This window comes from Cervus canadensis, chromosome 29, assembly GCF_019320065.1.
Source record: "Cervus canadensis isolate Bull #8, Minnesota chromosome 29, ASM1932006v1, whole genome shotgun sequence".
Lineage (NCBI taxonomy): Eukaryota > Metazoa > Chordata > Mammalia > Artiodactyla > Cervidae > Cervus > Cervus canadensis.
In genome coordinates, this window is record NC_057414.1 from 26034403 (window position 1) to 26048336 (window position 13934).

Sequence of the window (13934 nt, forward strand, 5' to 3'; positions counted from 1 at the left end):
GGGGTTTCTCTGGTGGCTCAAAGGGTGAAGAATCTGCCTTCAATGCAAGAGACCTGGATTTCACCCCTGGGTCAGAAAAAAATCCCCTAGAGAAGGGAATGGCCTCCCATTCCAGTATTTTAGCCTGGAGAATTCATGGACAGAGAATCCTGACAGCCTACATTCCATGGGGTCCCAAGAGTTAGACACAACTGAGCAACTAAATGTAGTGCCATTTCACATTTTTATAAGAACTGACTTCTTGAAAACTAATAATTATGCATTATATGTAATTATCCATATTACATTTACAACCACCTTAGGGATTGATATCATTCATTTACTCAACTTTCAATTCAGTAATTGACTTGTAACTCAATGATATTGTTTTAACTACCATATCCCCCTGACACCACATCAGTTTGAGACAGATTACTGTATGTTCACATTAAGTCAATATTTAGGACTTGCCGAAGTGATAGAATTTCATTTCTGATGGAAAATGTATCTCTGATATTAATTCTACTGCTTATTACCTACAGGATTGAGACTCTCAGACTTACTCCTGCATAAGCCTCACCTGGAGATAGTATGATACACAGATCACTGGGCCCCATCCCAGAGTTTATGATTTGGTAAATCTGGGGTGAAACCTGACAATTTGTATCTCTAATATGTTCAGGTGATGCCAATGATGCTGATCCACGGACTAGACATTAAGACCTATTGCTCTAAGATATTTGAAAAACAAGAAAGAGGTAAATGTTCTATATCTTGCCCACCTTTTCCTCACATCTCCATGATCCTCAGTATACACAGGGTCTGATATTTCTCCCAAAATAAACAACAGGATGAGGAATCGTTCATCATGAAGGATCCCAGAGTCATTCAGCTGGCTTCAGAAGTTCAAACTAGCTTCTCCAAGCAGTGCAAGATGTAGCCTTTCATGCAGTTCTTCTCTCTCATCCCCACAGTTTCCCCAACCCGATGAGAATGGTTACAGAAAATCACTCTACAGTGACAGCGTTCATTCTTGAAGGTTTAACAAGTCAACCAGAGCTCCAGCTCCCCCTCTTCTTCCTATTCCTTGGGATCTACTTGGTCACCGTGATAGGGATCCTGGGCATGATAACACTGATTTGTCTGAATGCTCAGCTTCACACCCCCATGTACCATTTTCTCAGTACTCTGTCCTTCATGGATCTCTGCTACTCCTCTGTCATTACCCCTAAGAAGCTGGTGAACTTTGTGTCCGAGAAGAACACCATCTCCTATGCAGGGTGCATGCCCCAGCTCTACTTCTTCCTGGTGTTTGTCATTGCTGAGTGTTACATGCTCACAGTGATGGCCTATGACTGCTATGTTGCCATCTGAAGACCTTTGCTTTACAATGTCATCATGTCTCGTTGAGCCTGCTTCCTGCTATTGGCTGGGGTCTTTGTCATGTCACTCACTGGCTCAACCACAGAGACTAGCATCATGTTGAAACTGTCCTATTGTGAGATACTCATCAGTCATTATTACCGTGACATACTTGCCCTTATGAAGCTCTCCTGCTTTAGCACCTATCCTATTGACATGATAGTATTCTTTTTGGCTGGATTTGACATCATAGTCACCACCTTAACAATCCTTGTTTCCTATACCTTCATCCTGTCCAGTATCCTCCACATCAGCATCACAGAGGAAAGGTCTAAAGCCTTCAGACCTGCAGTTCTCACTTTGCAGCCTTGGGGATGTTCTCTGGAACGACCACCTTCATGTACTTAAAACCCTCAACAGCCAGTTCCCTGGCCCAAGAGAATGTGAACTCCATGTTTTACACTGCAGTGATCCCCATGCTGAACCCGTTGATCTACAGTTTGAGAAATAAGGACATAAAGGCTGCCACGCAGAAACCTCTGAGAGTAAAAATGTTTTAAGGCAAATGTTACTATTCTTTCTTAGTTTTAAAAGTAAGCTGTTATGAATCCCAGAAAGGAGCCCTATGAATGCTCACCCACCTGGGGTGGGAAATATTCCCTTCTCTGCATGGCTGGGAGACTGCTCCTTGCTCCTTCCCACCTTATTTCTGCCCACCCTCTCCTCTGATTTCTTCATATTTTCTCTCATTTGGGAAGCATTTTCTATACCTGACTGCCATAGGTAAACTCCACTATCTTAATTGGAATTTAACATTAATTTTAAACATTCACAGACTCACACATAGAGAAACTAGTGTTTACCAGTAAGGAGAGGAAAGCAGAGACAGGAAGAGACTATCATGAGCAACTATATGACAATAAAATGGATAACCTGGAAGAAATGGACAGATTCTTAGAAAAGCTCAATCTTCCAAGACTAAACCAGGAAGAAATAGAAATTATGAACAACCCAATTACAAGCACTGAAATTGAAGCTGTGTGAAAAATCTCCCAAAAAACAAAAGGCCAGGACCAGATGGCTTCACAGGAGAATCCTATCAAACATTTAGAAAAGAGCTAATGCCTATCCTTCTAAAACTCTTTCAAAAAATTGCAGAGGAATGAACACTTCCAAACTCATTCTATGAGGCCACCATCACTTCACCCTGATACCAAAACAAGACAGACAACACACACAAAAAATGAAAACTACAGGCCAATATCACTGATGAACATAGATGCAAAAATCCTCAACAAAATTTTAGCAAACAGAATTCAGCAACACATCAAAAAGCTCATACACCATGATCAAGTTCAGTTTACCCCAGGGATGCAAGGATTCTTTATAATATGCAAATCAATCAGTATTAACATATTAATATTAACAAACCATATTAACAAATTGAAAGATAAAAACCATATGATGATCTCAATAGATGCAGAAAAAGCCTTTGACAAAACTCAGCACCAATTTATGACTAAAACTCTTCAAAAATGGGCATAGAAGGAATCTACCTCAACATAGGAAAGGCCATATATGCTAAGCCTACAGAAAACATTAGTCTCAATGGTGAAAAACTTAAAGTTTTCCCTCTAAGATCAGGAACAAGACAGGGTGTCCATTTTTGCCACTATTATTCAACATAGTTCTGGAAGTCTTAGCTACAGCAATCGGAAAAGAAAAAAAAAAAGGAATCCAGATGAGAAAAGAAAAAGTAAAGCTCTCACTGTTTGCAGATGACATGATAATGTATATAGAAAACCCTAAAGATAGTATCAGAAAATTACTAGAGCTCATCAGTGAATTTAGCCAAGTTGCAGGATACAAAATCAATACACAGAAATCACTTGCATTTCTATATACTAACAATGAAAAATCAGAAAAAGAAATTAAGGAATCAATCCCATTCACCATTGCAACAAAAAGAATTAAGTATCTAGGAATAAACTTACCCAAGGAGACACAAGAACTGTACAGAGAAAATTATAAGACACTAATGAAAGAAATCAAAGATGACATAAACAGATGGAGAGCTATTCCATGTTCCTGGGTAGGAAGAATCAATATTGTGAAAATGACTATATGACCAAACACAATCTAGAGATTCAATGTATCCCTATCAAATTACAAATGGCATTTTTCACAGAACTAGAACAAGAAATTTCTCAATCCATATGGAAACACAAAAGGCCCCCAAATAGACAAAGCAGTCTTGAGAAAGAAAATTGGAGCTAGAGGAATAAACCTTCCTGACTTCAGATTATACTACAAAGCTACAGTCATCAAGACAGCATGGTACTAGCACAAAAACAGAAATATAGACCAATGGAACAAGACAGAAAGCCCAGAAATAAACCCATGCATGCACCTATGGCTACCTTATTTTTGACAAAGGAGGCAAGAATATATAATGGGGCAGATACAGCCTCTTCAATAAGTGGTGCTGGGAAAACTGGATAGCTACATGTAAAAGAATGAAATTAGAACATTTCCTAATGCAATACACAAAGATAAACTCAAAATGGATTAAAGACCTAAATGTAAGACCAGAAAGTATAAGACTCTTAGAGGAAAACATAGGCAGAAACTCGATGACATAAATCAAAGCAAGATCCTCTATGACCCATCTCCTAGAGTAAAAAAATAAAAACAAAAGTAAACAAGTGGGACCTGATTAAACTTAAAAGCTTTTGCACAGCAAAGGAAACTATAAGCAAGCTGAAAAGACAGACCTCAGAATGGGAGAAAATAATAGCAAATGAAACAACTAACAGAGGATTAATTTCCAAAATATGCAAGCAGCTCACACAACTCAATAACAGAAAGACAAAAAACCCAATCAAAATGTGCAGGACCTAAACAGACATTTCTCCAAAGAAGACATACAGATGGCTACCAAGCACATGAAAAGATTCTCAACATCGCTCATTATTCAGTTCAGTTCAGTCACTCAGTCATGTCCGACTCTTTGCGATCCCATGAACCACAGCATGCCAGGCCTCCCTGTCCATCACCAACTCCCAAAGTCCAGCCAAACCTGTGTCCATTGAGTCAGTGATGCCATCCAACCATTTCATCCTCTGTCATCCCCTTCTCTTCCCACCTTCAATCTTTCCCAGCATCAGGGTCTTTACAAATCAATCAGCTCTTTGCATCAGGTGGCCAAAGTATTGGAGTTTCAGCTTCAACATTAGTCCTTCCAATGAACACCCAGGGCTGATCTTTAGGATGGACTGGTTGGATCTCCTTGCAGTCCAAGGGACTCTCAAGAGTCTTCTCCAACACCACAGTTCAAAAGCATCAATTCTTCAGGACTCACCTTTCTTTATAATCCAACTCTCATATCCATACATGACCACTTGAAAAACCATAGCCTTGACTAGATGGACCTTTGTTGACAAAGTAATGTCTCTGCTTTTTAATATGCTGTCTAGGTTGGTCATAATTTTCCTTCCAAGGAGTAAGCGTCTTTTAATTTCATGGCTACAATCACCATTTGCAGTGATTTTGGAGCCCAGAAAAATAAAGTTAGCCACTGTTTCCACTGTTTCCCCATCTGTTTGCCATGAAGTGATGGGACCAGATGCCATGATCTTAATTTTCTGAATGTTGAGCTTTAAGCCAACGTTTTCACTCTCCTCTTTCACTTTCATCAAGAGGCTCTTTAGTTCTTCTTCACTTTCTGCCATTAGGGTGGTGTCATCTGCATATATGAGGTGATTGATGTTTCTCCTGGCAATCTTGATTCCAGCTTGTGCTTCATCCAGCCCAGCATTTCTCATGATGTACTCTGCATATAAGTTAAATAAGTAGGGTGACAATATACAGCCTTGACGTACTCCTTTTCCTATTTGGAACCAGTCTGTTGTTCCATGTCCAGTTCTAACTGTTGCTTCCTGACCTGCATACAGGTTTCTCAAGAGTCAGGTAAGGTGGTCTGGTATTCCCATCTCTTTCAGAATTTTCCACAGTTTATTGTGATCCACACAGTCAAAGGATTTGGCATAGTCAATAAAGCAGAAATAGATGTTTCCCTGGAACTCTCTTGCTTTTTTGTTGATCCAGCAGATATTGGCAATTTAGAGAAATGCATATTAAAACTGCAATGAGATATCACCTCACACCAGTCAGAATGGCCATCATCAAAAAGTACGAACAATAAATGCCGGAGAGGGTGGGGAGAAAAGGCAACACTCTTGAACTGTTGGAGGGAATGTAAATCGATACAGCCACTGTGGAAGACGGTATAGAGATTCCTTAAAAAACTAAAAACAAAACCACTATATGACCCAGCAATCCCACTCCTAGGCATATACTCTGAGGAAACCAAACTTGAAGCAGATACATGTACCCCATTGTTCATTGCAGCACAATTTAAAATAGCTAGAACATGGAAGCAACCTAGATGTCCATTGACAGATGAATGGATAAAGAAGTTGTTGTACATATACACAGTGGAATAATATTCAGCCATAAAAAGGAATGCATTTGAGTCAGTTTTGATGAGGTGGATGAACCTAGAAGCTATTATACAGAGTGAAGTGAGTCAGGAAGAGAAAGATAAATATCGTGTTCTAATACGGAATCTGGAAGAATGGCACCAAGAACTAGGGCAGCAGGGAGAAACAGACGTAGAGAATAGACATATGGACATGGGGAGAGGGGAGGAGAGCATGAGATGCATGAAAAGAGTAACATGGAAAGTTACATTACCATATGTAAAATAGATAGCCAACGGGAATTTGCTGTATGTCTCAGGAAACTCAAACAGGGGCTCTGTATAAACCTAAAGGGGTGGATGGGGAGGGAGATGGGAGGGAGGTTCAAAAGGGAGGGGTTATATGTATACCTGTGGATGATTCATGTTGAGGTTTGACAGAAAACAACAAAATTCTGTAAAGCAATTATGCATCAATAAATAAATAAAAAAGAATACTAGAGTGGTTGCGATTTCCTCCTCCAGAGGATCTTCCTGATGCAGGGATCAAATACACATCTCTTATGTCTCCTTAACTGTAAGTTCAGTTCAGTCACTCAGTCATGTTCGACTCTCTGAGACCCCATGGATGGCAGCATGCCAGGCTTACCTGTCCATCACCAACTCCTGGAACTTGCTCAAATACAAGTCCGTTGAGTTGGTGATGCCATCCAACCATCTTATCCTCTGTCGTTCCCTTCTCCTCCTGTCTTCAATCTTTCCCAGCATCAGGGTCTTTTTTAATGAGTCACTTAATTTACTGTGAGTGGAGTTACAGTGCACTAACTGTAAGTGGAGTATACTACAAAAAATATTGAATAAGTATATTCTTTATCCAAAACTAATAATAATTGTATATCAATTCTCTTCAGTTCATTTCAATTCAATCGCTCAGTTGTGTCTGACTCTGCTATATCAGTTACACCTCAGTAAAACATTAAACTTTCAACAGTGAGTTTGAAATTCACCTTTTTATTAATTTCTATGTAGAAAATATTACTTAATTTACAATCTACTTTTTGCACTTGGGGGTACACAAGGCAGAGAGAGGTGGAATGAAAGTTTCCAGCAAGTGATGTCCAGAAACTTCCTCATCTAGATATTTTTCTCTTCTCTCTTTACTCCTCGCTAATGATCTCTATATAAGGACTCCTACTTGATCCCTTCATGTAACTGAGTAACAATAATAATGATGTCAGCCGCTAACATATTTTTCAATGTTTACCTGAGCCCTAATGTTTACCTATCTAAAAATTGTTTGGCCATAGACAAGTTTAAAAGAAACCACCATACAATCTTGCAAAGAGGTTGTTTAATTTTATTTTCCATTAGCACTGTATAAGATGTGCACTTGCTCTCCATTCTCAACAAAATGATATTGTCACATTTTCAAGTGTTAACATCTCTAGTGGGTACATAGTGAAAGGGTTAGTCCCCTAGTTGGGTCTGGCTCTTTGCAACCCATGTAGTGTAGCCAGGCTTCTCTACCCATGGGATTCTCCAGGCAAGAAAATGTTAAGCTATATAAGGACAATGAGTGCAATGGACTGAAACACATAAAATATGTGTTAAATTGGGAATAATATAAAGATACTAAAGAAAAATAGCTAGCTTTCTTTGGTAGATAATAAGAAACTAAATTATTATTTTAAAAACTAGAAAATAAAGGTGAGGTAAACATTTCTATATGAACTGTGGTGATGGATATACAATCTGTGTATGTGATAGAACTGCTTTGAGGTTAATTTACATACACACAAATGAGTATAAATAAAAATGGGAAAATCTGAAGATCAATTGGCATGTGGGGCTTCCCCGGTGGCTCAGAGGGAAAATAATCTTCTTGCAAAGTGGAAGATGAGGGCTAGATGCCTGGGTCAGGAAGATCCCCAGGAGAAGGGAATGGCTACCCACATCAGGATTTTTGCTTGGAAAATTCCAAGGACATCCTGGGTGTGATATTGTATTATAACTTTTCCAATTGTTCCCATTGGGGGAAACTGCTCAAGGGTACACAGGATCTCTCTCTATTATTTTTTGTACCCCTATGTGAATCTACAATTAACTAAAAAAAAAATTTAATTTAAAAATCTTCATTAGCAGCATTTTCACAGATAATATATTACTGAATATAGTATTGAAAAGGGCACATTGAAAAGGGCACATTCTTATCAGCATATTTTCCTTATGAATGAGAATATACAAGTGAAGAATTCTTATAAATCTACCTTCTTATGCCCTCAACCTCCTGCCATTCTACACAGTCAATCTAGAGGTCCAACATCAAGGTGACAAATTTAGCACTCCTTATGAATTAACCTTCCTTTAGTGAAATTGCAGTTTTATTAAAATAGTCAACGTTATTTTTTAAATGCTTTCAAATAAGCTGTTTAATCATAGTTGATTATGCTTGATCGTGAATAACTAATGATGAGTAACAACCATAATGACAGTGACTGACAATGGTGTTGATAATAATAACCTCAGGGATTGTGGGGCTGGTGGTGCTGCTTGAAATGATGATAATGAGGATGGTGATGGATTCACTGATGGCAAATTACTTGAAAAAAGGCATTAGACTGTAGTTTCTCAAACAGCAAGTTGACTTCCCCATTAAAAAGAAAATTAACACACTTGGGACCCAAGAAAATAATGCACAGCCCAAGTGTAAATCCAAATACTAATTGTCCTTTGCTAAGGGCCCCAGTCTCTGAAGTGACTGCCTCCCAGGAGAAGTTCTGCTCATATACATATAAAAACACCCCCACATCTCCAAACCTCATGGACCCTTTTTTCATGATGGTGCTGGTCCCTTTGAGTAAATTTAGGACTAGATGTAAATCTATATGGTCCTCTCGTCTCCTGATATTAATTTCCTAGCTGTCAAAATCGAGGCATTTCCAAGAACTTCCAGGAGACTGTGTACAGCTATACATGGGCAGAGATATTTAATTAAAATTTAAACAATTCTATGAGAAAAATATTTCTTTCATCACCTCTTGTGTCTAATGCAGGCTATTCTCAATTTGTTTGCCTTCCTCTCCAGGTGGTTTTTCTTTGTGTACTGTGTTCTTGGGGCAGCAATCCTGAGCCTCTGATGGTCTGGTAGAACTGGAGGTAGGAATTGTAGTGACTGATAGCAAATATGTGGTCGTGTTTTCCTATTTTATATTATTAGATGATTGTGGGAATCAATAATTAAGTCAATGCTGTCTAGGATTTTCCCATCTGCACCTCACTAAGTAAATACTGTTCACCCTGTACTGCCCTGTAATTTCTGGCAATGTTATATTCTAGGTGTATTTTCTATGTTTCTTAAGTTTTACGAGGTGGAATTTGAGTAGAAGGGAATTTGTAAGATATTTTTAATCTATTGTTGCTCCCTGCCAGAATTTTTTTCTTTTTTACAATGAATGGAAATAATACTAAAAAAATCTTAGTTACCTCTGATAGCAATTATTATAAAGTTAGCAATTTAACCATCAGTAATTTAACATGTAGAGTTTATAGTGCAATTCAGATTTTCTTGTCTTCATACTATTAATAAATCAAGGATTTTTACATCTAGAAAAAGAAATATAGTTAGTGCCAAAGTTACTATTGTTATAGGAATGAGACAAGACATTATAAAGTGATACATTAAAAAAGCAAGTTATAAAAATTATTTAAAGTACATGTATGCTTATACACATATATATACATATGTGAAAGAGAAAGGACATGCTCAGTCATGTTGGACTCTTTGGGACCCTGTGGATTGTAGCCCACCAGGCTCTTCTGTCCATGGGATTCTCCAGGCCAGAATATTGGAGTCAGTTGCCATGCCCATCTCCAGGGGATCTTCCCGACCCAGGGATGGAACCGTGGGTCTCCTGCATTGCAAGCACATACTTTACCAGAGACACCTAGATAACATATTTTTGTTGATATTCAATCACCAAGTCTTGTCCAACTCTTTGCAAACCCATGGACTTCACCACGCCAGGCCTCCCTGTCCCTCATCATCTCCCAGAGTTTGTCCAAGTTCATGTCCATTGAATCAGTGATACATATATGCATGAAACATTGAAAAACACCTAAAACAATAGTGATGACTATTGCTTGTCTCCAAGGAGCCAGAAGGTTATTTTATTTTTGCTTATTTGTACTCCTGATTTTCTGCAATGCATAATACTTTGTATTATGGCTTTGTAATATTACTTTTTTATTTCTTAAATAAATTAATTAGTTGGTTTTTTTTTTTTTTTCTGCCGTGGGTCTTTGGAGTTGCACAAGGCTTCCTCTAGTTGCGGCAAGTGAGGGCTACTCTCTAGTTGCTGTGCGGGGGCTTCTCATTACAGTGGCTTATCTTGTTGCAAAGCACAGGATCTAGGGCACAAGCTTCAGTAGTTGCAGAACTCAGGCTTAAGTAGTTGTGGTGCATAGGCTTAGTTGCTCTGTAGCATGTGGGATCTTCCCAGACCAGGGATCAAACTCATGTCACCTGAGCTGGCAGACAGATTCTTAACCACAGGACCATCAGGGAAGTCCTGCTGTTTTCTTTAATGCATCTGAAATTGGTCATAACATCTATCACCTTTGTCCAAAAATTCAATAAATTAACTTCTCTAAATAATAATAAACTGCTACAAAGACAATAATCTAGAACAAGGTAACATACCTAAGGTTTAGTTTGACCCAGCTCCATGTCTTCCTCGTTTTACGCCTTTTGGTAACTTATTTAAATTTTAGAGCTTCTGTTTCCTAGAGAATAGGAAAATAATACAGCATTCCCCTTTTTATATGCTATGCACAATGTAAGACATCAAAGATAAACACATTCAATCACAACATCGCTTAGACCTCTAGGTGCATCGATTTGTAAGGCTACACATTTCGGCCAAGGGAAGAGCTCATGATCAGAAGAAAGCAGTTTCGGTTCCAAATTCTTCATAATTAGAAAGTCTCTGGAAAGTCACTTAGTGTCTGGCACTTCAGTTTTCTCCATATAAACATGGGAATGAAAACTCTAAACACATTTCTGCTCATATGCAGTATTTTTCAGAGGAGTTAATGAGAATGACTTTTGAAAAGCAGTGTACAAAAGTTAGTAAATGTGTAAGTAACCAATTTAAAAAGTGCAAATTTAAGACTTTAACTTAAAGAATACCTGTCAGAGAAGGGATATCTATAGGTATCATAGTCAGCAATGATGATCCATGCTTCTTAGGACATGTCTGTAACTTAAGTACTTTGTCATTAGGGAGATGATGGTTTGATATCATGATCAAAACATGAAAATAAGAAAAATAATTAAAGTAGCTGAAGAGCATTTACTCTGGAATATCCTATATATCAGGGCCCAGGCCTCACCAGAGATGAATTAATTAGAATCTCTCTGGGTGGAACATAAATATCAACACTTTCTAAATGTTGCAGTGATTATAATATACAGCCAGTGTTAAGAACCATTGCCTTAGGGCCTGAGGTCAGTGAAAAACTAGGAAAACCTTCCAGACATCTACTGACAACTCACATCTGTATAGGAAATGACATCTTGAGAAAAAATTCTAACTGTATTATCCCATATTATTTCTACAGCCACCTTAGAAACTGTTATCACTCATCTCTTCATCTTTCAGACACAGAAATTGACTTGAAACTCAATAATACTGTTGTAACTACCATAACCCCCTGCTGCTGCTCCTGCTGCTGCTGCTGCTGAGTCAATTCAGTCGTGTCCGACTCTGTGCGACCTCATAGAAGGCAGCCCACCAGGATTCTCTGTCCCTGGGATTCTCCAGGCAAGAATACTGGAGTGGGTTGCCATTTCCTTCTCCGATGCATGAAAGTGAAAGTGAAAGTGAAGCCGCTCAGTCGTGTCAGACTCTAGCAACCCCATGAACTGTAGCCTACCAGGCTCCTTGGTCCACGGGATTTTCCAGGCAAGAGTGCTGGAGTGGGTTGCCATTTCCTTCTCCGCATATCCCCCTGACACTTCATCAATCTGAGATAGGTTACTGTACGTCCACATTCAGTCAATACTTAGGACTTGCACAAGTAATAGAAGAATTTCGTTTCTGAAAAAATATAAATCTCTGCTATTAACTCTACTGCTTATTACCTACAGGATTGAGATTCTCAAACTTGATCCTTCTTCAGCCTCATCTGGAGACGGTGTGATACACAGATCACTGGGCCCCATCCAAGAGTTCCTGATTTGGTAGGTCTGGGGTGAGGCCTGAGAATCTGCATCTCTAATGTCTTCATGTAATGCCAATGATGTTGGTCCAGGAACTGCACTTTAAGACCCACTGTGCTAGGCTATTTCAGAACCATGAAAGTGACAACAGCTCCAGATCTTGCCCTCTTTTTGGCTCATCTTTGAAATACTCAGGGTCTTGTCTTCCTCCCAAAACAGCAGGATGAGGGAATATTCATCAGGAAAGACAGGATCACACAGCTGGCCCAGATTCTCAAAACTAGCTTCACCAAGGAGTGCAAGAAGCAGCCATTCATGAAGTTCTTCTCTCACATCACACAGGTCTCCCAAGGAGAATGGTTGCAGAAAATCACTCCACAGTGACAGAGTTCATTCTTGGAGGTTTAACAAATCGACCAGAGCTCCAGCTCCCCCTCTTCTTCCTCTTCCTTGGGATCTACTCTGTCACCATGGTAGGGAACCTGGGCATGATAACCCTGATTTGTCTGAACGCTCAGCTTCACACCCCCATGTACTATTTCCTCAGCAACCTGTCCTTCGTGGATCTCTGCTACTCCTCTGTCACTACCCCTAAGATGCTGGTGAACTTTCTATCAGAAAAGAACACTATCTCCTATTCAGGGTGCATGTCCCAGCTCTACTTCTTCCTGGTGTTTGTCATTGCTGAGTGCTACATGCTGACCGTGATGGCCTATGACCGCTATGTTGCCATCTGCAGACCTTTGCTTTACAACATCATCATGTCTCATGGAGTCTGCTCCCTGCTGGTGGCTGGGGTCTATACCATGGGGCTCATTGGCTCAACAATAGAGACTGGCCTCATGTTGAATCTGCCCTATTGTGAACACCTCATCAGTCATTACTTCTGTGACATCCTCCCCCTGATGAAACTTTCCTGCTCTAGCACCTATGACACTGAGATGACAGTCTTCTTTTTGGCTGGATTCAACATCATAGTTACTAGCTTAACAGTCCTAATTTCCTATGCCTTCATCCTGTCCAGTATTCTCCACATTAGCACCACAGAGGGAAGGTCCAAAGCCTTCAGCACATGCAGCTCCCACTTTGCAGCTGTGGGAATGTTCTATGGAACAACCGCCTTCATGTACTTGAAACCCTCCACAGTCAGTTCCCTGGCCCAGGAGAATGTGGCCTCCTTGTTCTACACCACAGTGATCCCCATGCTGAACCCCCTGATCTACAGCTTGAGGAATAAGGAGGTAAAGGCTGCCATGCAGAAAACTCTGTGGGGAAAATCATTTTGATACAAATGTTATTATTCTTCATCAATTTTAAAAATAGCTTGACTTATCTGGCATGTGTCTCCGAGGGCAGAGGGGTTTTCACAGGAGCATTTTTTGGCCACGAGGCATGTGGAAGCTTAGCTCCCAACCAGGGGCTGAATGCACACTCGCTGCCTTGGAAGGTGACTTCTTAACCACAGGACTGCCAGTCACATCTTTATTTCGAGACTTCAGGCTCTTTGGTCTGTGGCTTGAGACTGTTTGACCAGTATCATGTGTGACAAGCAAGACGTTACACAAGTGTCCAAGGGCTTAGAACAGAGCCCAACAGGAGAGGCAGAGTCTGATCTTGAGGAAATGGCTTCCTATGGAGCCAGGCTCAGCCTGCAGCCCTGCTCTAGGAGTGACCGTGAGCATTCCCTCGTGTTCCCTGGCCTCATCCTTGTGAGTCCATGTATGTCAGTGGTGTCAACATAACAAATCTCAAATTTCCCCTCAGCAGCCTGTCCCAACCCCAGGGTCTGCTCTTCCGTTCCCTGCTCACTCCCACATCCACCTTGTCTGCCCTTCCTTCTTATGGACCCTCAATCTCCTCCTTGATTGGTTCTCTATTTCATTCTGGTGGAGC

At 40.0% G+C, this 13934-nt stretch overlaps 1 protein-coding gene and 1 pseudogene across 1 annotated transcript; both read left to right on the forward strand.

The window, feature by feature from the left end:
* The first annotated feature begins 972 nt into the window (after positions 1 to 972).
* LOC122430886 lies at positions 973 to 1901 on the forward strand (annotated as a pseudogene).
* Positions 1902 to 12397: 10496 nt separating this feature from the next.
* On the forward strand, positions 12398 to 13327 carry LOC122430884 (olfactory receptor 8A1-like). The gene has a single exon (XM_043451810.1). The coding sequence runs from the start codon at positions 12398 to 12400 to the stop codon at positions 13325 to 13327; it is 930 nt and encodes a 309-aa protein (XP_043307745.1).
* Positions 13328 to 13934: the final 607 nt, after the last annotated feature.